The sequence below is a fragment of the Pristiophorus japonicus genome, chromosome 9, assembly GCF_044704955.1.
Source record: "Pristiophorus japonicus isolate sPriJap1 chromosome 9, sPriJap1.hap1, whole genome shotgun sequence".
Taxonomy (NCBI): Eukaryota; Metazoa; Chordata; class Chondrichthyes; family Pristiophoridae; genus Pristiophorus; species Pristiophorus japonicus.
The window spans coordinates 126,111,649-126,138,688 of record NC_091985.1 but is presented as its reverse complement, the minus strand read 5'-3'; the positions used below and the strand labels follow the sequence as shown (position 1 = coordinate 126,138,688).

The window sequence follows — 27,040 nt, the reverse complement described above, 5'->3', positions numbered from 1 at the left end:
ACAAGCCATTAAGAAAGTTCAAAAAATAGCTACAGTGCATAAAATTTCAAACCAGAGGTCGATCGCACTGGGCTGGCTCTGCCCCCGACTCAACTGGCCACGCTGCGCGACGACCGAGGAGAGGCCGGACAGCGGCCAAAGTGGGGAGTAATTTTTTCGGTGCACTTATCAATGGAGAAAAGCGGCGCATCTCCGGTAAGTGCCCCAAAAAAAGGATGGACCAAAATTGAGCCCCAAGTGATTACAGTTATCTTGGTCATGACAAAGTACCAACAAAATCAAATGGTGCTTTTACACAAAAACACAGAATTTGCGCTTCGTTTCAGAAAGGTATGATTGAACAACACATTTCCACAAGTAGTGTAAAGGGAAGTTAACAGTTTTCAGGAGAGTAAATATTTCAACCCGAGAACACGGACATTCAAAATCAACCTGCCGATCTTCAATTCCCCAGCCACTTATACAGTGGCATCCATTACTTCTTAAATGAAAGGATAAAAATCAGCAGACTGCAATTAGCCACTCTGTGCTTTTGTTTTAACAAGGAACAGATTTATTAGGAAAGAATGTGTAGCTTTGTATGCAGAATTTGTAATACAAGTACTGTACTATCACATGTACTCCATGTTTTACATATTCTTAAGACATTCTAATATGCTAAAATGGACACCAACATGAATTTGTAACTGCAACCATGTAGTTGTTTTTTTTAAACTAGGAATTAATCTCAAATCCTTTAAATGTCAACAATAGATTTTGGATTATATGTCAGTAAAATTGTGGAAACAGTTTGATACACAAAATATTCATGTTGAAGGAATAGAAAAGGTTTCAAAATACTGCTACAAGCAGCTTTTCTTCCCAATATTTTTAAACTGGTCTATAATGCAGAATCCTTGTTTAAAAAAAAAAAGTGTACTTGAAGCTCTCCATTTTATTCACAACATTTGCCAATTAAGTCAGAAAACCTCAGATTTTATCAGTACATTCTGGCTATGCAAATATTGAATAGAACTCCCATCAATTCTGTTAAGTGTAATACTTAAGGAGGCAATCTGTTCTTGAGATATAGAAATGTATTATGTTATCAATCTTCTGGATTACACCATGCTCATGGGATCATGAAAGAACCTAAAGGTTCCTGGGAGGGAAAAAAAAATTTAACCTTACTGGATTAACCTTCCCCCAATTAATGCAGCAATGAAATTAGACAAAAGAAATCCATTGACTTGGTAATGAAGAACTATTTTCATGTGTCTGCAATGTGTTTAATCTATGTCAGTATGAGTATGCTAGTTCAGACTATTGATGGCAGGAATTAAAAAACTATGTATCCAGCAGAGCTAACATAACATTAAGGATAAACTTGATCATATTGACAAATTGTAGTCAATTATGGCTTGATTTTAAAAGATGTTAACTCACTTCCCCAAGGTATTTTAAAGGTTTGACCCTGAAACACAAAAGTTCCGCTCCTCGGTCAGCTCTGGAACGGGCAGATCTGACAAGTGTGTAGCTGTTTAGACAAGGTCAACAAATAAATATACATGTACCACAAACATTTTTTTTAAATTACATTTTTAGGGCCCAAGTTTCCACACGATAAAAAACGGGCGCCCCTCCGAGCTGGGCGCCCGTTTTTCACGCCTAAAACGGCGCCTAAAAAAAAACTCGCGATTCTGGAGTGTTCTGCAGCTCGTTGTCTGCCTGGCGCGGCGCCCAGGGGGGCGGAGCCTACACTCGCGCCGATTTTGTAAGTGGGAGGGGGCGGGTACTATTTAAATTAGTATTTTTCCTGCCGGCAACGCTGCGCGTGCACGTTGGAGCGTTCGCGCACGCGCAGTGTGAAGGAAACATTGGCACTCGGCCATTTTTGTAGTTTTTTGTAGCTGTTTAATGTTTGAACATTTTTTAATAAAAGCACATTGCCATCAGCACATCAGCACTTGCAGCCTTCTCACTATCTCCTTCCCCCCTCCCCTGCGGGAAGAACGGGCGCCTCCTCCCCCCCCCACTCGCGGGAAGAACGGGTGCCTCCTCCTCCTCCTCTTCCCCCCCTCTCTCTCCCTCCCCCTCCCCCCTCCTCCTCCTCTCCCCCTCCCTCCTCCTCCTCTCCCCCTCTATCCCCTTCCCCTCTCCCCCTTCCCCTCTCCCCTCACTAGTACATATTTTTTACCAGCTCCCAAAAAAGCCACTGGTAGAGTTCAGTAAAGACATCAAAGCTATGCCCTGCATCTGCATTAGTTCTGGACGAATGGACTTCGATTAATTGTTGATCTGCCAGTTAGTGGCATAATATGTTCCACAACAAAATTTAGCAACAAGATTGCATAGAAATTGATATAAACAAAAAAGCAAAATACTATGGATACTGAAATCTGGAATAAAAACAGAAAATGCTGGAAATCTCAGCAGGTCGGGCAGCATCTGCAGAGAGGAAGCAAAGTTAACGTTTCGGGTCGATGACTCTTCGTCAGAACTGGAGAGTGTTCGAAAAGAACAGATTCTTAACAAGCACTGAAAGGGGAAGAGGAAGAAAAAACAAAATGGAAGGTCTGTGATAGGTTGGAAGACCAGAGAGATTATGACCCAAATTCAAATGGTAATGCCAGGAGTTAGAAAAACATTAGTCGAGATAAGAGTGTGACTGGTGTGATTATAACCAACTGCCATTAGAGACAAGGAGAAAAAAAAAAAACAGGTTCTGAGGGGTGCGGGAAGGGAGGCAAAGATTTGCAGCTGTTACGCTCTGAAATTTTTTAACTTGATGTTGAGTCCAGAAGGCTGTAAAGAGCTTAAATGAAAGGTGAGGTGCTGTTCCTTGAGCTTCGTTGGAACAGTGTAGGAGACTGAGGACAGAGAGGTCAGAGTGGGAGTGGAGCGGAGAATTAAAAGTGACAGGCGATTGGAAGCTCAGGTCACACTTGTGGACTGAACGGAGGTGTTCCATAAAGCGATCACTCAATCTGCGTTTGGTCTCCCCAATGTAGAGGAGACCACACCGTGAGCAGTGAATACAGTATACCTAATTGAAAGAAGTACAAGTAAATCGCTGTTTCACCTGGAAGGAATATTTGGGGCCCTGGATAGTGGGAAGGGAGGTAAAAGGGCAGGTGTTGCATCTCCTGCACTTGCATGGAAAGGTGCTGTGGGAAATTGATTTAATTACTGTGAATAAAGACTATTTCCTTGAAATTATACATTAGTGTATTGGATGCAAATACAATGATATAATATAATCTGCATTCTAAGGGATGCGGTTGGAAAATGTAAAATTTTGACAGGGTCTCTAAACAACATTTGGATGGTCCAATTTTCTTCCCAAATTGTCAAAGTAAACTGACTATGTGCTCATTACTTAAAAAGCTGAAACTAAGGCTTGAAGACTGTGCCTTCAGAGATCAGACTAGTCAGAATTGTGTGTGACTTAAGAGAGAGAGAGATAGTAGACTGAAATACCAGCTACATAAACTCTAATCAAGATTGACTGAGGCTGATTACGCATTTAGGTGGCAGCAATTTGAGAGCTGAGGAAAGGTAAAATCATAGACATCAAATTTGGAATGTCTGACTTGGATTTTCTTGTCGCAAAGACATATCACTTCCAGCCTACAATACGTGCCTTTGAATCTTTTTGGATGTCAAGAGATCCTCATCTAACAACCATTTCTCTCAACAGTCTTGTCATTAAGCAGAGGGTCTGGGATGCAGTATCTAGATTTCTCAGTTCAATGGAGATAAGTGATCAACAGTCATATTTTCTCTGATTCAGTAGGGGTCACAACACAAAGTTCCACAGACAAACATGTGGAAAGACATCATGGAGAAGGTGCACTCAAAGGCTACAATCCCCTCAACAAGGAAAAAGGTCAGTATGAAGTTTAATGGCCTAACGAAGAGCACAAACAGAAGCACATAAAGTACAGAAAGAATGCACAAGTTGAGTAAAGCCATATATGCCAATGTGTCTACAGTAAGCATTCCATCTTTATCAGCATAATTTCCAAAAACGATGTGGAGTAGACAATACTGCTGCTGTACCCAGCTGCAAATACAAATCTAAACATTATAATCTGATCAACTATCATGTTTAAATTTAGCTTTAAAAGTACTAAATACATGCACATAAAAATATGAACGTGTGCATATCTTTAGTAATACACAGTTCCTTCTTATGGCACTTAGGTGAAGCTTACATTCAACAGTTCAGTAAGAACTAGTACGGATAGGGACTCAAAGGTGTTTAGTTGAACGTGCCTGTCCCAAAATACTGTTGGAAGGTGATATCGTGCAAATAGGGTTGCCCCAAATACAATGACGTGTGCTTAATACTATGGCATGTGATAAGAGCACTCCTTTACGGTGGGTAAAAGTTTAAAAGTGGCAAGCACGACCATGTCAGAAGTAGTAGTGATATGTGCATAATCACTCATTACGTGCCATCTGATGCCTTTGCAGGTATAGGGTGCACAAGTTAGAAAAAGCAACAGCAGCACATGGGGAAGATCATCTCAGGACCTGCATTCGTCATCCTCACCGTCACTGTTTAACATCTCTCCAAGGATAGGAATATCATGATGAAAGTATGAGCTTCACTGGCGATAGGGTGCAACCATGGGAATCTGAAGAGCGGCTAGAGAGGTGTTATGCAGAGTCAGTCCTGCAACACTTGGGGCTAATAACAGGGGTGCAGACCACCATGAAGACTCATTTGACCACAGGATGGTTCAGCACATGATGGTGTGAAAACTTCATTTGGCTCCCTTGAGAATACCACAGCGGAAAGTCTGCAGCAGTTGGTATTCATGTGTACCAATGTAGGCCGACTGGCTAATGTCTTGGGTAAGAGTTTTCTTGCATGATATCTAAAGGCCAGGAGGCAGAGGAATCTGCAGTAGCCTCATCCTTTATGAAGCACATTGGTACAGTGCATTTATCTTGATGCTTTATGGTGTAAACTGCAGGAAACTCTAAAAGCAGCTTCATCTCTTTGGAAAGAAATAGTACAGAACCCTAAAAGAAGCATTTCATGATTGCATAAAGGTGCATAATTCATTGTTCTCACAAACCATTGCATGTCATGTGTACCTGGCCTGCTGCAGTGGCATTTCCTTTGAAGGGAAAGGAGTTAATGCCTCCATCAAAAGAGCAAGCAATGGGATTTTTTATTATAATGCTGTGCAAATATTTACATAGCGCAAGTTCAAGGGTGTACGCTACAATACTAGAGAAAGTTGGTACATAGACATAGAAACATAGAAACATGGAAAATAGGTGCAGGAGTAGGCCATTTGGCCCTTCGAGCCTGCACCACCATTCAATATGATCATGGCTGATCATTCTCTCAGTACCCCTTTCCTGCTTTTTCTCCATACCCCTCGATCCCCTTAGCCGTAAGGGCCATATCCAACTCCCTCTTGAATATATCCAATGAACTGGCATCAACAACTCTCTGCGGCAGGGAATTCCACAGGTTAATAATTCTCCGGGTGAAGAGGTTTCTCCTCATCTCAGTCCTAAATGGTCTACCCCTCATCCTAAGACTGTGTCCCCTGGTTCTGGACTTCCCCAACATCGGGAACATTCTACCCGCATCTAATCTGTCCCGTCCCGTCAGAATCTTATATGTTTCTATGAGATCCCCTCTCATCCTTCTAAACTCCAATGTATAAAGGCCCAGTTGATCCAGTCTCTCCTCAAAGGTCAGTCCTGCCATCCCGGGAATCAGTCTGGTGAACCTTTGCTGCACTCCCTCAATAGCAAGAACGTCCTTCCTCAGATTAGGAGACCAAAACTGTACACAATATTCCAGGTGAGGCCTCACTAAGGCCATGTACAACTGCAGTAAGACCTCCCTGCTTCTATACTCAAATCCCCTAGTTATGAAGGCCAACATACCATTTGCCTTCTTCACCGCCTGCTGTACCTGTATGCCAACTTTCAATGGCTGATGCACCATGACACCCAGATCTCGTTGCACTTCTCCTTTTCCTAATCTGCCGCCATTCAGATAATATTGTGCCTTCACGTTTTTGCCCCCAAAGTGGATAACCTCACACTTATCCACATTATACTGCATCTGCCATGCATTTACCCACTCACCTAACCTGTCCCAAGTCATCCTCTGGCCTCTTAGCGTCCTCCTCACAGCTCACACTGCCACCCAGCTTAGTGTCATCTGCAAACTTGGAGATATTACACTCAATTCCTTTATCCAAATCATTGATGTATAGTGTAAAGAGCTGGGGTCCCAGCACTGAGCCCTGAGTCCACTAGTCACTGCCTGCCATTCGGAAAAGGACCCATTTATTCCGACTCTCTGCTTCCTGTCTGCCAACCAGTTCTCTATCCACGTCAGTATATTACCCCCAATACCATGTGCTTTCCTGTCACTGCTTTCCAAATGCGCTGCTATTTCATCCTTAATAATTGATTCCAATATTTTCCCCTGATGTCAGGCTAACCGGTCTATAATTACCCGCTTTCTCTTTCCCTCTCTTTTTAAAAAGTGGTGTTACATTAGCTACCCTCCAGTCCATAGGAACTGATCCAGAGTCGATAGACTATTGGAAAATGATCACCAATGCATCCACTATTTCTAGGGCCACTTCCTTAAGTACTCTGGGATGCAGACTATCAGGCCCCGCGGATTTATTGGCCTTCAATCCCATCAATTTACCTAACACAATTTCCCGCCTAATAAGGATATCCTTCAGTTCCTCCTTCTCACTAGACCCTCGGTCCCCTAGTACTTCCAGAAGGTTATTTGTGTCTTCCTTCGTGAAGACAGAACCAAAGTATTTGTTCAATTGGTCTGCCATTTCTTTGTTCCCCATTATAAATTCACCTGAATCCGACTGCAAGGGACTTACGTTTGTCTTCACTAATCTTTTTCTCTTCACATATCTGTAGAAGCTTTTGCAGTCAGTTTTTATATTCCCGGCAAGCTTCTTCTCTTTTCCCCCTCTTAACTAAATCCTTCGTCCTCCTCTGCTGAATTCTAAATTTCTCCCAGTTCTCAGGTTTGTTGCTTTTTCTGGCCAATTTATAGGCCTCTTCCTTGGACTTAACACTATCCTTAATTTCCCTGGTTAGCCACACTTGAGCCACCTTCCGCATTTTATTTCTACTCCAGGCAGGGATGTACAAGTTCATCCATGTGATCTTTAAATGTTTGCCATTGCCTATCCACCGTCAACCCTTTAAGTATCATTTGTCAGTCTATTCTAGCCAATTCATGCCTCAAACCATCGAAGTTACCTTTCCTTAAGTTCAGGAACCTAGTTTCTGAATTAACTGTCATTCTCCATCTTAATAAAGAATTCTACCATGTTATGGTCACTCTTTCCCAAGGGGCCTCGCACAAGATTGCTAATTAGTCCTTTCTCATTACACATCACCTAGTCTAGGATGGCCTGCTCTCTAGTTGGTTCCTCGACATAGTTGTTTAGAAAACCATCCCTAATACACTCCAGGAAATCCTCCTCCACTGCATTGCTACCAGTTTGGTTAGCCCAATCAATATGTAGATTAAAGTCGCCCATGATAACTGCTGTACCTTTATTGCATGCGTCCCTAATTTCTTGTTTGATGCTGTCCCCAACCTTACTACTACTGTTTGGTGGTCTGTACACAACTCCCACTAGTGCTTTCTGCCCCTTGGTATTCCGTAGCTCCACCCATACGGATCCCACATCATCCAAGCTAATGTCCTTTCTTACTATTGCATTAATTTCCTCTTTGCTACCCAGCCTCCTTTTCCTTTCTGTCTATCCTTTCTAAATGTTGAATACCCCTGAATGTTGAGTTCCCAGCCTTGGTCACCCTGGAACCATGTCTCCTTGATGCCAATTACATCATACCCGTAAACTGCTCTCTGCGCAGTTAATTCGTCCACCTTACTCCGAATACTCCTCGAATTGAGGCACAGAGCCTTCAGGCTTGTCTTTTTAACACACTTTGCCCCTTTAGAATTTTGCTGTAATGTGGCCCTTTTTGCCTTAGGTTTCTCTGCCCTCCACTTTTATTTTTCTTCTTTCTATCTTTTGCTTCTGCCCCCATTCTACTTCCCTCTGTCTCCCTGCATAGGTTCCCATCCCCCTGCCATATTAGTTTAACTCCTCCCCAATAGCACTAGCAAACACTCCCCCTAGGACATTGGTTCCGGTGCTGCCCAGGTGCAGACTGTCCGGTTTGTACTGGTCCCACCTCCCCCAGAACTGGTTCCAATGTCCCAGGAATTTGAATCCCTCCCTTTTGCACCACTCCTCAAGCCACGTATTCATCTGAGCTATCCTGCGATTCCTACTCTGACTATCACATGGCACTGGTAGCAATCCTGAGATTACTACTTTTGAGGTCCTTTTTAATTTAGCTCCTAGCTCCCTAAATTCATCTCGTCGGACCTCATCCTGTTTTTACCTATATCGTTGGTACCTATAAGCACCACGCCAACTGGCTGCTCACCCTCTTTTTTCAGAATGCCCTGCACCCGCTCCGAGACATCCTTGACCCTTGCACCAGGGAGGCAACATACCATCCTGGAGTCTCGGTTACGGCCGCAGAAGCGTCTATCTATTCCCCTTACAATTGAATCCCCCATCATTATCGCTCTCCCACTCTTTTTCCTGCCCTCCTGTGCAGCAGAGCCACCCACGGTGCCATGAACTTGGCAGCTGCTGCCCTCCCCTGATGAGTCATCTCCCTCAACAGTACCCAAAGCGGTGTATCTGTTTTGCAGGGGGATGACCGCAGAGGACCTCTGCACTACCTTCCTTCCACTGCGCTTCCTGTTGGTCATCCATTCCCTATCTGGCTGTGTACCCTTTACCTGCGGCAAGACCAACTCACTAAATGTGCTATTCACGTCATTCTCAGCATCGCATATAGCATTTAGAAAATAAGTACTGAAAGGTATCCAAGGGGTAAAATTCAACTTGAAATCAGTGGAAAGGAAATTCTGGTGGGGTGTATAATGGGCAGCTGATCTGCTACCGCCTGTTTTGCATCCCCACTGAAGCGGAGTTTTACCCGTTTGAAACATTAAAAGATTTGGAACCACATAACCAGAGAATGAAATTCTATACAAAATGACAAGCTTAAGTAAAATGTAATCACGTTGAATTTATTTAACCCAGAATATTTTGTAATTCAATAAATAGAAATAGTTTTATACATGGCAAACTTAAAAAAAAATCTTGAGAAAATTCTAATAATTTGTAATTTGTGGTTATCAGTTTTCTTTCTCTCTAGTTTAAATTCCTGTAAATCTTTTGTTGAGTTTAATAAAAATTCTGCCATTGTCACTGCTGCTATCCTCTGACAGGAGTTGAGCAAGACAAAGGGTCCTTTCAAAAGAATGTGTTGAGGCAGAATTCATATGAGGAAATGGGAGATTAAAACTCAATGGGGTCAAAATTCGGTACCGCCATTTTTGAGGCGGCGTCACCGGCTAAGATACATTTTTAGCGCCTCTCTTCTCCAAATGCGGAATTCAGTGCTGCCGCCTAAAAAGTGGATAGCACTGTAAAAGCACGGCGTTGCACACTTATCTGGAGGCGCTACGCTGCGCTATGTAGATAATTAAGCGTGGGCTCAACGTCAGGGAGTTAGGCAGCATTTGGAGCTGCGCCACACACATAGTAGTGCCACCTGGACTGAATTGAGGCATTGATTAGGCGCCTCAACGCCTCCTGGGTATATTCGCTTCCTACACACTCACTCAGATGATGAACATGGCAGACCTTGCAGCAGCAGCTTGTCAGTGTGCCCACCGGTTCACGGGCTCCTTGATGCACTGGAAAGGCATCGGCAGATGCTGAGGACAAAGGCTGGGAGGAGACCACAACCCCAAACGTACCAAATGCTATGGAAGGAACTAGCAGAGCAAGTGTCTGCGAGTGGCACGGTACCAAGGACAGCAATGCAATGCAGAAAAAAGTGGAACGACCTGATGCGGATAGCGAGGCCGAGTATCTTTAATTTCAAACTTCAACATGCTATGCTCTGACCTCAATGTGTACTCTCCGCTCAATGTAGTATCTCTAAGTGGGTGAGGCCACAGTCAAGGTTCCCATTTGCAACCTCACCCACTGCAAGGGCCTGCATGCGCTGTTAACCTTGCTACTCGGTTCTGCAGACCCACCCCTCATGTTGTTGACTCCTCAGTCTTCATATGCATGTCAAAGACGGTAGCCTCCCCATTACTGTTAGGTCCTGGCCCCTAATCCCACCAGTGCCACAGCAAGTCCGCACAGCGAATGGTAGTTACATTGAACTGTGAAGACGGTCAAGATAAAAATGTAATAAACATCGAACTGTGAAGACTGTCACAGAGTAGCATGTACTAAAGTATGTAAGGCACTTAGGACACACTGACAGAAGGCCTCTAACTCCGAGTTTCTCTTTAATGTTAGTCGAAACCCGCACACAACCAATGGGAACAAATGTGGACTGGTGGAGGGGAGCCAGACTTCCAAGTGCTCACTCCATTGGAGGAGCGGATAGCTGCCCTGATGGGCGTTCAAGTTGGTGCGATGGTGGTGGGTGCGGGTCGAGCCCCCTCACCCAGATTTCTGCAGACGATGCTTTGTCCCGGGGGAGCAGCAGCCTGTTGCGGCAGTTGGAACGTGATGTCGTTTCTCTAGATGACATAGTTCCGCCTTCGCAGCTGCCGCTCTCTGCAATCCATCCACAAGAGATTGTTGCCGCCCACGCTGAGGTTATGTAGTCCGCAGCCGGGTCTTCCAGGTCGGGGACATCCTGCTGGACCAGCATGTGTGACTGTGGAAACCAACTACCAGCCTTGCTGAAGGCCCTGGGACCCCATTGAGGAGCGGTAGGCGTTGGGGGGGGGGGGGGGCGGGAGGGAAGGGAAGGGGTGGTAAAGCACCCTTCAAAACAAAGCAAAGACCTGTGGGAAGGTGGCCACATATATCTTCACAAAGTGAGCATATATGAGCTTTTATAACTAGTTGCGCTTCTATGACCCACCAAACCCTTGCTTGATAGTCAGCAGAGATAGATAGCTTGTTGCAATGTGAGCTCATGTACATTGTTGCACTTGGATGAACGATGCAACAATTGTTTGGTAGTCGCCAGAGATGGTTACTTTGTTAGAAAATGAACTGATGTCAATAGTTGCACTTGGATGTCTCAGAATGTTTGAAGGGGTTTTGTGGATACGTTGCTGTGTTGGGGATGAAGTTGTTGTCTTGTGCTTGTTTTCAGCACACATGATTTGTTTGCAATAAACCAAGTTTGGATGGTTCACATGATTATGCAGTGATTATTAAAGACGGAGGGCTGCAGGGTGGGTAGCGATGTATTTAGTTGATGCCCAAGTGTATAGGCTGGGCATTCGGCACGTCAAGTCATTCATTGGAATCGATGAGCGATGAGTCTCTGACAAGCAGCCCTTCCACCTGCAGCAGTGTCACGCTGCCTCCTCCTTGGCTGAAGCTCGTCTTCCTCATCATCATCGTCCTCCTCCTGAGGTGGATCTTCCTGGTGGTAATGGATGGCCCCTCATAATGGTCAGGTTGTGCAGCAAGCAGCAAACAACGGTGATCATGGAGACTATCAGGGGAGTACTGGAATGCCCCTCCAGCGGAAACGCTGCTTCAAAACCGCTAAGTTTGCTCAATAATGGCCCAGGTTGTGGTATGGCTGCTGTTGTAGTGCTGCTCGGCAGAGGTGGTAGAATTGCGGAGGGGCTTCATCAGCCAGATAGCCACACCATATCCTTTGTCGCCCAGGAGCCAGCCACGGCCTTCATATGGTGTTTTGAAGAGTCGTGGCACAGTGCTCTCCTGCAGGATGAAGGCATTGTGGCAGCTGCCAGGATATCGGACATTGACAGTGAAGATCATCTGCCTGAAATTGCAGACCAGCTGTACCATTGAGGGAGTGGAATCCCTTGCGATTCCGAAAGACCTCTCCATTACGGTGCGGGGCCCTCAATGCCACATGCGCACAATCAATGGCTCCCTGAACCCTGGAGAAGCCCGCTATCCTGGCAAAGCCACATAATTTGCTCATCCTGGTCTTCCCTTGACATGCTGAACTTAATGTAATCCATTTGTTTGCCGTAGAGAGCATCGGTCACCAGGTGAATGCAGCAATGTATTGCAAACTGCGAGATGTTGCATAAATCGCCTATAGGAGACTGGAAGGAATCGGTAGCATAGAGGTTGAGGACTACTGTCACTTTCACTGCCACTGGCAGCGAAGTCCTGGTGCCGATGTCAGCTGCCAGGTATGTCTGCAGAAGGTTGCAAATCTCTGTCACCACCTCCTTGCGGAACCTCGGCCTTAAGCACTGCTCCTCGGACATCTCATGATAAGAATAATGTGCACGCTAAACCCTGCGTGTATACAGCCTCCTGCCCCCCCCATCTGGGGTGCCTCCTCTGGGGAGGATCCACATTTACCCTAAGCTGTCTCTGCAGCCGGTGCCTTTCCTGTTGTTGCCACAGGACGACGTGGTATGCGATCACTGCCCCCATCATTTTGCAGAGGTCACTGCGAAATGCAACTTTCAAATTTTTCCGATATGGAACCCAACCATGTGTTCAAGATACTAGTACTCAATCTGACAAGTCAACAGCTATACGATGCCAACACCCTACTCTCTGTGCGAGCATCAAACGCAGCACTGACCAAGACCTGAGTCCCGGCTGCAACTCCCTTTAAATAACACCCTGGATTTGTTTCTCCGCCTTGTGCGGTCCAACTTTTTCAGATGTCATCGACGCCAGCCGTTAAGTGAGGCAGCAAAAGTGAATGTGGCGAAGCCAAGGAGGCATTGTACCGTACTGACGTTATGATTTCCATGGCGTTAGCCGGCAGGACGTTATGTTTTAACACCCTTAAAAAAAATGACCAACGAATTTCGCGGCAGGCGTCAACAGCACCCAGCACCAGTCCAAATGTCTAACTCCCAGTTATCGCCTAACGCGTCATCAGCAGGCGTTAGCAACCGAATTTCAACCCCAATTAAACTCATTACAAACATGTCACGTAGATCAAGGCATTGATCTTTCCTGGGACTGCAACATAGTTTAGGCTGACATTCCAGTGCAGTATTGAGAAAATGCTGTGTTTTTGAAGGCACAGCCTTCAGATGACACATTAAATTGAAGCTCTGTGCCAGTGACCGAAATGGATGTTAAAAAATCCCATAGCACTATTCAAAGAGGAAAACATCATTCTTCCAGTATCTCAAACAATCCATTATAAAAAAGAGCCAGTAATTTGCTAGTCACAAATACTGCCAATTTGTCTACATAATAGTCACTGTAATAGCTAACTACATGTGAAATGCTTTGCGATTTCTGACAATGATAAAGCACTATATAAACGTAAGCCTTTCTTCCTTATTATAAAGGACTTACAGTTCTAGAGTGCCCTGACATAGAGAGATATGTCTTAGAGCACTTTAAATGATAGTGGACATGGAATGGCTATGAAGAAAGGGAAAGGAGGTGGTAGTCAAACAAAAAGAGTCTTAGAGGTTTTTGAAAGCAGGAAGGGAGGTGACAAGACAGAGGGTAGGGTAGAAAGTTCCTCAAGGTAGGCACCAATGTTGGAGCAGATGTAGCGGCTAATGAGTGGGCCCGTATCGGAGAAGCTGAGGATGAACACAAGACATACAGCTGGAGGAAATCACTGAGGAGCAGCGAGGCCGTGGAGGGATTTGAAGGCAGGACAAGGATCTTCAAGTCAATTCCCTAGGAGACAGGTAGTCAGAAGAGCCTGGCATGGTTGGGCCGTGGTTGCGTAAGTAGGTGGACATTAATGTTTTGAATGAGTTGTAGTTTGTGCAGGATTGAGTCAGATAGGCTATCAACGAAAGCACTGGATAATGAAAACATTAAATATTGAAAGAAAATTATTCATTGAAAAGCCTGTTTGGTGTTTTAATAGCTGTAGCATAAAACAGACAGCTGAGAAAAATAGGAGCTTTAATGCCTTCAGACTGGTGTATGTCACGAGAAAATTATACAGATAAGAAAGCCCATCTTTGCTCATCCAATCATTAAGACCATGGGACAATAAGTGGTTGAGGTACCAAAGGGGTGGGGTTGGGGGTGGGGGGGGGGGGATGGTGTCCATTCAACTGTACCTCAGCAGGAGTCAGCAACTTCAGGAGTGCGGTTGCAGGGGGTGGGGTGGGTCAGGGGAGTCAGGGAACAATTCTTCTGCATCAAAGGCACCCCCGGTCCCACTGTTTTTAAAATTATGTCAGAGTTTTCACCTCAATAATTCTATCCTGGACTCCATACCATATATTAATCATTGTGTGTAGAAGAACTTTCTGTTAAAGTCCTGAATTTGACTTTGACCCCATGTCACCTCACAATGTTGTTTGATCTAATTTTAAAAGGATTACCTTTTCCACATAATTTACTGACTTATTTACTTTTATAAGCCCCAGTTTCTCTAGTCTTTCCTCATGACTCAGACCCTTGACATTAGCGATCAGCCTTGGTGACTGTCCCTTGAAGCGCTTCCAGCACTTGACTTACTTCCTTCGTCTAGTGACGCAGTGTTCAAGGTGTGTCTGGTCAGAGAACTGTGCAATTTCATCCAGATTTCCTGCGTCTTGTACTTTGCTGTTTTGGCTAGACGCTTTAACATTCTATTGACTTTGTTTTTTGTTGCTCTGCTTGGTGTAGTTATTAAGTTAACACAAAACAGTGTACCTTGGTTTAGTTGAGTAGCTTCTTTAATATGATTTCCATTGACAGAACACTGTGCACCATTCAGTGGTATTACTGTTACTCTGTTATTGAGGTTTTCAAATATACAATGTTCACTTTCTAGGTCAAGACCATGGAGAACTGCAAGACAAAATGCAAAGAAGATTAAGTTTCATTAACTTTTGTTGCTTCAACAGATAGTTCTCATCACTTTCAGACCAAATAGCATCAAACATACTGTTGGCCCAAGATATTCTGTTTACTTTTGAATACTATATTTTTATTTGAGGGAAAGTAGTATGATCAGTGATGAAATGGCCATAAATGAATCAAATTTAGACAAGAGTCCCAAATTTACAACATAATTTCAGAAAACAAAACCAGTCATAACTGACATTGTAGTGTATTGTAACCAGGATAAACAGTGTAGGAATAAGTCTTTCACAACATTCACAATAAGTCTTTCATGAGAACAATAGTTAGCATGCATGAAAGACTCAAAAACAAACAGAATACAAGTGAAATATTCCTACTAACAACAGCTTGCATTTATGCAGCACTTTTCACATAGCAAAATGGCCAATGGTGATTCACAGAAAAAAGTGAATGGCAAATTAAAGAACATTAGGAGGGAGGACAAAAAGCTTGGTTCAACAGGTGGGTTTTAAAAAAGATTTTAAAGTAAGAGAAGTAGGTGGAAATAAACACAAGTTTAATGGAGAGAATTCCAAAGCATGGGGGGTTAGGCGGCTAAAGGCATGGCTGCCAACGGTAAAATGAAAGGAGGGAGGAATCACAGGAGAACAAGTCGAAGGAATGGAGAGTTCAGGACCGAGGGCTTGCAGCTCTAGAGGAGATTACAGAGATAGGGAGGAACAAGGTGTTGGGGAGGTCCTAACACAGGGTAAGAATTTTAAATTTACAATGTTGGGGGACTGGTTGTCAAATTTAGGTCAGCAAAGACAGGGGTTTTGGGAAAGCAGAAATTGGTGAACGACAGGAGTTTTGGATGAGCTGAAATTTACAAAGGGTTGGAGGATGGATGGGTTTGGAAGCTCAATTTGGGGTTGACTAGAATAGTGAAGTTGCGAACAGTCTGGTTCAGCCAGAGTGTGGGGCCAGGGAAAGGGATGAAGTTTGTTGCAGGGGCAAAGATGATATTTTCAGCCTTCTTAATGTTTGACTACAGGAAATGGTAGGACACTGAAGTGCAGAGGAACAAAGGGACCTTGAAATACATGACCACAGATTCCTGAAGGTAGCAGGCCAGGTTGATAAGGTGGTTAAGAAGGCATACAGAATGCTTGCCTTTATTAGCCAAGGCATTAGCGGGGGGGGGGGGGGTTATGCTTGAACTGTTAACACTGGTTAGGCCACAGCTAGAGTACTGCGAGCATGCTCTGGTCACAGCATTACAGGAAGGATGTGATTGCACTGGAGAGGGTACAAAGGAGATTTACAAGGATGTTGCCAGGAGTGGAGAATTTTAGCTATGAGGACAGATTGGATAAGCTGGGCTTGTTTTCCTTGAAACAGGAGGCTGAGGGGAGATCTTATTGAGGTGTAGAAAATTATGAGGGGCCTAGATATAGTGGATAGAAAGGACTTAATTCCCTTGGCAGAGGGGTCAACAATTTAAAGTAATTGGTAGAAGGTTTAGAGGGGATTTGAGGGGAAATTTCTTCACCCAGAGGGTTGTGAGGGTCTGGAACTCACTGCCTGAAAGGGTGGTAGAGGCAGAAACCCTCACCACATTTAAAAAGTACTTGGATGTGCATTTGAAGTGCTGCAACCTGCAGGGCTACAGACTTAGAGCTGCAAAGTGGGATTAGGCTGGATAGACTCTTGTTGGCCGGCACAGACACAATGGGCCAAAATGGCCTCCTTCCGTGCTGCAAGTTTCTATGATTCTATGAAATTGTACTTCAGCCACGACTGGATGACGGCAAGCAGTTTAACGTCACATAGGCAGTGGAGGGCTGGGGAGAAGTGGGACAGTAGAGCTAGAGGACATCAGTGTACACGTGGAAAGCGATCCCACATATGTAGATAACTCTACAACAACAACTTGCATTTATACAGCGCCTTTAAATGTCGTAAAACTTCCCAAGGTGCTTCACGGGAGCGTTAAGAAAGAAAATTTGACACCGAGTCAAATAAGGAGATATTAAGCGTGAAGGGGGTTAGGCTTTAAGGAGCATCTTAAAACAAGGAAAGGTAGAAAGGTGGAGAGGTTTAGGGAGGGAATTCCAGAGTTTAGGTCCTAGGCAGCTGAAGGCACAGCCGCCAATGGTGGACCGATTAAAATCAGGATGCAAAATAGGCCAAAATTGGAGGAGCGCAGAGATCGCAGTGGATTGAGAGGCTGGAGGAGGTTACAGAGATAGGGCAGGTAGAGGCCATGGAGGGATTTGAAAACAAAGATGAGATTTTTTTAAATTGAGGCATTGCCAAACCGGGAGTCAATGCAGATCAACGAGTATTGGGGTGATGGGTGAACGGGACTTGGAGAGAGCTAGGATACAGACAACAGAATTTTGATTGAGCTAAAGTTTATGTAGGGTGGAGGATGGGAAGCCAGCCAGGAGAGCATTGGAATAGTCAAGTCTAGAGGTAATAAAGGCATGGATGAGGGTTTCAGTAGCAGATGAGCTGAGGCAAAGGCAAAAATAGGCAGTCGTGTTGCTGGAGCGGATATGTGGTCAGCAACTCATAGGCCAAATACGATACCAAGGTTGCACACGGTCTGGATCAGCTTCAGACAGTTGCCAGGGAGAGGGCTGGAGTTGGTGGCTAGGGAATGATGCGTGTAGCTGGGACTGAAGACAATGCCTTCAGTCTTTCCAATATTTAGATGGAGGAAATTTCTGCTCATCCAGTACTGGATGTCGGACAAGCATTGTGACAAATCAGAGACAGTGGAGGGGTCGAGAGAGATGGTGGTGAGATAGAGCTGGGTATTGCCAGTGTCAATGTTGCCTTTAATTTTTTTTGGTGCACGGCCCCTTTAAGGGGCTGAGCGGCCCATTCAAAATACGGCTCATGCCCGATTTTTCTCCATTTAAAAGCCGGTGAACCTGCTGCGCAGGTGCTACAGAATGCTGCGCAATTGAGCAGCTTAAAGGGAACACTGGTCAGCGTGGTACATGTGGAACATGACGTCGTGTTTTTGGCTGATGTTGGCGAGGGGCAGCATGTAGATATACCAAAGACGAGGAAGAGGGGATAGCTAAGGATGCATTCTCAGGTATCTCCGAGATGTTGGAATGCTAGGTATTAAGAACAGATTAACTAACCAATGTCTTGCTCAGTAGTGGCATCTTCCCGTCCAACATAGGTTTTCCCCTCCTATTAAAGAAGACAATACATTTTTACAAGCTGCAGGCAAAAAGGCCAATTGCTACTAAAAAATAAAATCAAGTGAATGATTGGGGTGATCACTGTAGGAAAACATCAGATCATTCCAAACTCCTGACTTGGTGTAAACAAAGTTTATTAAAAGCAATAAATAGCAATCAATACTTATGATATATTGCCCATTTACAATAAATGTACACAAGCAAAATACTGCAGATGCTGGAAATCTGAAATAGAAACAGAAAATGCTGGAAATACTCAGCAGATCAGGCAGCATCTGTGGAAAGAGAAACAGAGTTAACGTTTCAGGTCAATCACCTTTCGTCAAAACTGGGAAAAGTTAGAAATGTAACAGATGTTAAGCAGGTGCAGAGGTGGGGGGAGGGGAGGAAAGAACAAAAGGGAAAGGTGATAGGGTGGAAGGCAGGAGAGATTAAATGACAAAAAAGGGATGATGGTGAGGCGCAAAAGGAGATGGTAATGAGACAAGTAAAGAAGCAAAAGATCATTCGAGAAGAGGTGTAAATGAGAATGGCAGAATCATTAACCGCTGCCATATGAAAAAATAGGGACAGAGCTTATAGTGTGAAATTGTTGAACTTGATCAGACCAGAAGGCTGTAAAGTGCCTCATTGAAAGATGAGGTGCTGTTCCTTGAGTTTACGTTGAGCTTCAATTGGAACAGTGTAAGAGGCCTAGGACAGAGGTGTTAGAGTTGGAGTGGAGTGGAGAATTAAAGTGACAAGCGACATGGAAGCTACAATAAATGTAGCTATTTGGATTCACATTTAAAGCAGATTAAGTTGATTCAACCTGAACGAACAACAGAGAATGAAAACACCCAGATTTTGTGGTGGTTTTACATAAGAGTACAGCAAAATTATTCATATTGTCTGCAATTTGTTTCATTTCTTTAAAACTCATGAATTAAGCAAATTACATTTATCATCATATAATACAGCACAGTTAACTTTTGAGAAGTTGGAAATTTATCAATCTCGCTGCCGACTAAATTCAGTCTCAGCGCTCAAAGAATGCAGGGAACGCCAAATCAGGCACTAAAGGCGTAGGTGAGTGACATTAGGCTCCAAGTAATAACGAATGTGAGGTGTTGCGTAATTGGGAGTGAGCATTGGTGAAGGTGCCATTAAAGGGCAGGGTCACTGGAGTCTGCACACCAGTCCCCAATGATTCGGGGAGTGCAGAATGGAGACATGCTGTGGGATGAAATGCAAAGTCCTTTGATGCTCCACAACACTCCAGGGACTAAGCAGCCTTTATTTGGCTGCAGATACATCCTGCGCTCTCCGCCACTCATAACTGACCTTTGGAATGGAAGTTCCATGACAGCTGGGATGCATCCCTCTAAATAGCATCTCATCAGCCGGTTCATGCCTCCGCTCCACTGGTGCTGTTGGTGCGAGGAGGTACGGCAGGGGGCACTACTGAAGTTTGCAGATCGGGCGCCCAGCGAGCGATGCACGTGACTAATTACATGGTGGAAGGTGCTGAGGTGCTAACTGTTACTTTGGGGCTGGTGAATTTACCGTGTGGCGCGGGATTTGCCCCGCCGCGCGCCACTGCCTGAGCGCCCCAGCCAGACACTAACATGCTGAATTTCTCCCCCAGAGTGCCTCAACGTACCCAATAAAACTGCACAAAAAGGATATTTTCCAATAAGTAATTATCGTTCCCCCCTGTAGAGATAGAACACTTTGCATAAAAATGTTCTCCCGAGCATTTCCTTGACCTTTAAAAATTAGTGCTGTTATTATTATAATTACTTGTTTGAAACAAAGTTCCAGAAACATACGTTTCTGTACCGGTACATTTACAATATTAGCAAAGGAAACAATTTCCTCCTTCTGAGGATTATTACATGAAATTCTTCCTGTATTTGTATTTTAAAATCAATATAACTAATGTTTGTACATTTTACCCCCATGAGTTGCTAAATCCCTACTGTTTCTTTTCTGTAGTTATTGTACTTTCTTGATCAAATCCCAGTTTGGGAAAAATACATTTATTCTTGGGCTTCTCAGGAGCACAAGTACCCAGGTAATCTGTGGAGGTATTCTTTGTGCAACATTTCAACTTGCACTACAGCAAAGAAAAATGGTTTGTACGGTTTCTATTTTTAAAAAAAGCTGTATATGATCGCCTCCAAAATTATCAAAATAATATTGTCTAGGTTACACAAATCATCCTTACCTTGAGATGGTACAAAATAATTCCTGTACTAAGCAAGTCATCATCAATACCAATCAAATGAGGTAACTCGGAGTCCAGAACCACACCGATTCCTTCTTTTCGAAGAGCTAAAGTTTCTTCCTAAAACAATAAGAATGAAGATTGACTGCTAGAAATTAGACAACTATTACCTGTAAAACAAATAGAAGATAATTATTGTAAGTCTATGACAGGACTTATTTCTCAGCTGTCATGTTGTACTTACTGTGTTACATCTAATTATCAATAGAATCTTGGGTAAAATTTCTGCATCACACTTGCAGTTGTGGCTCAAATTTCATATTCATAACAGACGACATGGCAACGAAAACATAGCAACCAGGAATGTAAATTACCAAATCAGCAATTTCAAAAATCTGACAATTTATAAAGAAAATAATAAAAATAACCCGCACAATATGATTTTCTAGGATGGGAATACTTATAACAATGTTTGCCTTTCAAGGCCTATGTACATGTGAAAACACGAAGCGGCGACATCATGCGGGTTTTCAGAAACATCGCCATTAGCTCAGGAGGCTAAAGCTAGCAGTCTGTAGCAAATAGCATCATCATCATAGGCAGCCCCTCGGGATCGAGGAAGACTTGCTTCCACTCTTAGCATGAGTTCTTAGGTGGCTGAACAGTCCAATACGAGAACCACAGTCTCTGTCACAGGTGGGACAGGTTTGCCACATGCTCTTTCCATTGCCTGCGCTTGTTTTCTGCATGCTCTCTGTGACAAGACTCGAGGTGCTCAGCGCCTTCCCGATGCATTTCCTCCACTTAGGGCGGTCTTTGGCCAGGGACTCCCAGGTGCAGTAGAGATGTTGCACTTTATCAGGAAGGCTTTGAGGGTGTCCTTGTAACGTTTCTGTTGCCCACCTGTGCTGACAACTTTTTTTTTTAAATGACTGACAGCGAGGTTGACCATTCAAGGTGTGCACTAAAATTTGCTGTTTAAAAGTCCTGCTCCCTTAATGGAAATTAATGAAAATCCACAGGCCAAACATTTTTTGGGGGAAAAGTGAAAATAACTGGAATGTCTCTGTCTTGTACAACACTTGAAAGATAAGTTAAAGCATAGACACTTCAATTTTTCAGAGGTAAAACAATTTTGGTTACTATATTCAACATTTGTTTACTACAAGCTATGGGTACGATGAGTGGAACTTTAAACTAATACATTTAAATGTGTAATCTTTTTATTTTATAATACATTCCAAATGGGTACAATAGCTGCTGTACTTTTGTTAATACTTTAAATTGAAAAACAATTTTTCATATGACAGGTGGACAGTAAGGAACCCCATATGGTATATTGCTTACATAACTGGAGTATTATTTACTTATCTACCACTAGTGAATAAGAAGGATATTATTTAATAATTATCCAGAACCGATCAAAAACAGTTCATAGACTCGGGAAATCTCTTACAGGTGCCTTTCTAAATCCTGTCACAGGACACATGTACGTCTAACCTCATTGACATTTCAGCGTTCCCTCCACCCATTTCAACAGGGTAGCTGCAGTCCTGTGAGCAATGCCATGGGAGAGCTGCCAATATTATTAAATAATTTTTCAAAATGAGTTACGTTTTCCACACATCCACTATTGGGTAAATGTGACTTAGTAGTGCTCGGCAGCACCCTTTCTAGCAAGTCACCCACTCAAAGCGAAAGACGAGCAGAGAAAAGGAGATGCAGAAGAAAAACAGAGATAAAGCTTCATCTTTTCTAAACAATAACTATGGCACTCACTGTATTTGTATAATACAACAGAAGTGTAATTGGTAAATGCATTCAAGAAGGTGGTAAAGGGCTGCAACCATATCAACTAGTTAAGATCTGGCTATACGTATAACTGTTAACTCCTACACAGGTGTTGGTTATTTTTTTATTTTTATTATTGTGGTGGTTATGACTTATTAATTTAGCTATTTTGCAGCTAGCTGACTGCAATTTGCATTGAATTTCAAGTAACAGGTAGAAGGTATTAAAATCTATTCTGATTGTAGCACTGAAGGTTTACAGAATTTCTCCTTAGTTATTGATACATTTGCTACAAATACATATTATACGACATGAGGAAGAAAAGATAATTCATTCCATATATGAGTACACCAAACATTTTTTTTTTGGGGTGGGGGGGGTTCAGATGATATCTTAAACTGTGGTGGGAAAGTTCAAGCGACCTTAGATAATCCATTATGTTGTGTAATAGATACATTTTTCATCACAGTATAGTTCAATCAGCAGCCCTTGGGTGTGGGCTTCTCCACCACAATGTTCATCATGTAAACAGAAACACAATTTCACTGGGACAATGACATCTGGAATACACTATGCATAACCAAGTACATTTATCTAGCATCTTTCACATTCTTGGGGTGTCCCAAACCACCTCACAGCCAAAACATTACTTTTGAAATATTCATGCGTCACTGTTATGTAGACAAATGCAGAAGCCAATTGTATTACATAGCGAGGCCCAACAAATACAAAAGATGACCAATAATCCGTTTTGGTGGTGTTGGTTGAGGAATAAAGAACACTGGGAGATCTCAAGCGCTTTGAGATGTCCGATGCTCGTGAAATGCATTATATAAATGCAAGTCTTTCTTTCTTTTAAAAATAAATAGTGCCATGATATTTTTTATATCTATCTGAATAGCTAGATGGGGTCTCAGTTCAACGTCTTATCTAAAAAGACAATGCAGAAATTGCTTAGCACCGAAGTGTCAGCTAGATTATGTGCCCTGGAGCAGGGCTTGAACTCTCAATGCTATGATTTAGAAGCAAGAGTGCCACTGAGCCAAGCCAACACTTAAAGAATCTATTAACAGGGCAGTTGCAAACTTCATGTTCAATGAAGATTTGATGAATAGTAAAATATCCCAGCTCAGTTGGATACATAACTACAGTTTACCGTCAGTAATAGTATACAGCTGCAAAATTAGGCGCCGAAAAGAAACTGAAACTCGCATATTTGCAAAGATTTGAATAATGGGGCACCAACAATTGGGGCTGGATTTTCTGCTGCTGCCTGTTTTAGCCCCGGAGGGGTGGCAATGGCAGCGGTGAGCTCTTCTGGGCGGAGTTTTCGGGGCTGGTTTCAGCGGGGCGCGAGCATTACCGCCCGGAAGAGGCGAGCCGGTGTGCAGTGCCCCTGGTTGCAACATCGGCTTGATTTTTGACTCCCGCCCGACCTGTAGCGTGTACTGGTGGGAATGCCTGTGAAAGCAGGCGTTCCAAGCTGCAGCGGCTGCAGTTATGGTGACGTGGGCTATGTGTTGAGAATGTTTTTGGTGTTTTTTTTCAGTTTTGTTATTCTCCCCAGAACTCTGATTACTCCCAGGCTGGCTCTTTAGCTTGGGATTTTCTCATTCTCAGCCGGCCTAGCGCCCCAAGACAGGTGAGCAACACCTCCCTTACCAGTCCGCCTCACTCAGGCTTCCCAATTTTGCTGACTGAGGTGCAAACCTTTTCCAGACGGTATCAGTACCGCCCCGTCGTCATACATCCCGAAATCCTAAAAGCCGATAATGCAGCCCTTGATCTATTAATGATGCAAAGACAGTGGATTATTAAAAAAAATGAAAAAGCCACAGAATGAACCCAAACCGGACTAAACTTTCTACTAATGTCAAACAAATGTTGGAGATACTACATAATATGCAGGATGTCACATGAGATAGGACCAGTCGTCTTGGTAGAATATCAGGACATACATTTTCTATTTCTTACTTGGTGCCCAATGAGAATTATTCAAGTATCTAATACTCGGGTTATGAGACCCTAATCGAAGAATCATTGGGGTGGAAATTCGGTCACGCCAATTTTGAGGTGGTAATCCAGGTGGAGTAGTAAATTTAGCACCTTGAAAAAGTTTGCATCTCCCGCCAAGAAATTTGTTGGAATCAGACGAAGAGCTGAAGGAGGCGCCAAATCAGTCGTTACACACCTGACCTGTGGGGGGCGCTAACCAAAATGCCGGTGCTAAATTTTGCTAAACCATTGCGCATGCTCCGAAGTCCGATTCAGATCCAGGAAAAGCCGAGTCTTAAAGGCATGGCAGGGTAAGTATGCGCATGCGCAGCTCCACCTCCTCACTGACCTGAGAGCAGGAAAATAGAGCAGCAGGGAGGAAGGCCGAGCACACACGGCTTCTCAACCAGAGTCCTTGATTGAGGCTGTTGAGAGGCACAACAATGCACTACATCCTGGAGGAGAACGAAGGCCATCGCCAAGGGTGTTCAGGAGGCTGTGGAGAGGTGGCCCAGCACATCTCTGCCCGCAACACAGTGGCCAGGAAAGCGACACAATGTTGTGAAAAATTCAACGACCTCACTAGGGGTCATAGAGGGAATACCCTTTACATTAAGCTTACAATGCGCTCATGTGAGCCTTACTGTCTTACACAATGTAAAGGCTTTATACTGCCCATCCCTTCTCTGTGTACCAGGTCATGCTCCTCGTTGCTGGAGACACCCTAAAAGTTCTCTATTGCCTCACCCCAGACATGTCCCGCCCATCCAAGTGTCTCTTACCTCCCGACTCAGCCGGAGGACACCCACCAACACCTTTTAATTCTCCATATGTAGTCGCAGTCCTTCAGCCTCATACTTACTCATAGCTCTTTGTCCCAAATCCCACATTGACACATCCACTGTGTGCTGCCACGCAGGCAGAGATACCACGACGCACACAGAGACATTAGCAGCGACTCACTTACTACAGACCCAATGACAACTTGTTTTGGTCAGTGCATGCCAAACTCACCCACAACAGATGAGAGCAGGAGCGGACGGGAGCCTGACCTCCAACAAGCGTCCGGGCACCAGTCGGGGGCGGTGGTGGCCGGCGAGGCAGTGACTGTTTGTGAACGAGATGTCCATTTTCTCTGAGACCCCTGACCCTTGAGCCCACATGCCTTACAACATGTAGCTCCAAAAGAACGATGCTCCCTCCTTCTGGCCCTCCTGCCCCCTCCCCAACTGCTACCCACACTTGTGTTGCTTTGTGCTTACAGATGATGAGCCAGATGAGCCGCAACTTGACCGTCAGCTGCCGTCACCACACGAAGGGGAAGATGAGATGGTCGTGGGGACGTGTGTGGCCACAGAACGGGACCCATCCTCAGTGCCAGCGAGTAGGGAGACCAGCTCTGTGGAGGACACCACCATGTTCCTGGGATTTGTTTATCCTGATGCTCCTGGCCCCAGTGGTCTGCAGCAACACGCAGCGCAAGGGGAAGCTCTGGGGCCAGCTCTCCAGAGGGTAAGTCGGCCGAGGAGTCCTGCTCAGAGTAAGGCAGATGAGGACCTGGATTGGGAGGCTATGTCCAGGGAGTCCATGCAGATGCACCGTGAGCTTATGGGTACATTGGGGAGAGTGCCGTAGAGCATGGATGCACTTGCTGTGTGTACCGGAGGCCACCTCAAGCATTAGCCGGGAAAAGATGGGCTCGGTGGACTGCTGAGGGGCATGGCCAAACAGGGAAGCGGGCTTAACAGCGACAGTGGAGTCACAGAGATGGTATTGTGTGCCATGGTTGACGTAGCAGCAGCCATCACAGGCTGTCCTTCATGATAACATTCTGGCTCCTGCCATTGCCAGTGTGTCTCTGCACCCTCCACCACAGCCATCAGACACTGCTGCCGCCCAATCTGAGGCGGTGCAGTCAGCAATCGGGCTTTCCATGCCCACAGCTGGTCTAGGGAGTCATCGTTGGCTGTCTGTCCTGACTCCCTCAGACACAGAGCAGCCCTCAAGTAGCCTTGCTGCAGGCAGAGGCTACACTAAGGAGCAGCAGTAGGCAGGGGGGGGGGGGGGGGAAAGAGGCAGAGGGGTGGGAAATGTCAGCGCAAAATGCACTGCGAATAGGTGTCCCCATGGGACCTCTGTACATATGTTCTGCAGTATCATCTTGTGTTCTTTGAAGGGGCGGTTGTTCCATTTTATTTTATTTGCGGGCGTGGTTTAAAAAAAAATGTCTCTTTGATCATCTCCTTCAGTCTCTGGTGTATGATTGTGGACTTGTGACGGAGATGTGGCATTATCGTAGCACAATGCACAGTCATTATTAGCTGCATCCCTCAGCTTCCTCCTTTTAAGCAAAACGATGCCTTATGAGCTGCCGCCGCCAACATTGGCACGCTGCCTCCTCCATGGTTGCTGCTGGTCCTCGTTGTCTTGCTGGACATTCGAGGTGTTGCCAGGTTTCTGTTCCTCTTCCTCCTGAAGTGAGCCTGCGATCGCTATAGGCAAGCCATGGGCCCTCATGATGGCCAAGTTGTGCAGCATGCAGCACACCACAATGAATAGTGAGACCTATTGAGGGGAGTATTGAAGGCTGCTGTTGCGTATGCAATAACTCAATCAGGTGCGACCTGACTATTAAGCTCCCAAAGTCACGATTAAATATGGAGGCTTTCTTTATATACAAGGGCTGCACGTGTGCATCTGTGGCACAATGACCTCCGACGGTCGCTCCCCCTGGTGGCAGGTAAACCCAGGCATACATACATTACAGCTACCTCCAGAGCGGTCCAGGCATCAGAATTTTACTCACGTTATCTGGATTGTATTCCAGAGGCCTGGACTAATAAGTCCAGTAATATAAGCACTGCACGACCATACCAGTTTCGGAGTCCTGGGCCGTGATTTTTCATACCGGGTCGGGAGGGAGGCAGGCGCCTTTGAATGTGTACTGGAACCTCGCTCTCTTCTTCAACCACCTCTGTCCGAGT

The 27,040-nt window shown here is 44.6% G+C and overlaps 1 protein-coding gene across 5 annotated transcripts in view; it reads right to left on the bottom strand.

Moving 5' to 3' along the window:
• kif16ba (kinesin family member 16Ba) overlaps window positions 1–27,040 on the bottom strand; it is a 306,911-nt gene that overhangs the window by 119,306 nt on the left and 160,565 nt on the right. For all 5 annotated transcript variants that reach the window (XM_070889808.1, XM_070889811.1, XM_070889812.1 and 2 more), the window contains 3 exons: window positions 20,271–20,390; window positions 17,999–18,050; window positions 14,706–14,843 (listed from right to left, as the gene is read on the bottom strand). In XM_070889808.1, the coding sequence (XP_070745909.1) occupies window positions 14,706–14,843; window positions 17,999–18,050; window positions 20,271–20,390 (310 nt within the window). The remainder of the gene's footprint in view (window positions 1–14,705; window positions 14,844–17,998; window positions 18,051–20,270; window positions 20,391–27,040) is intronic.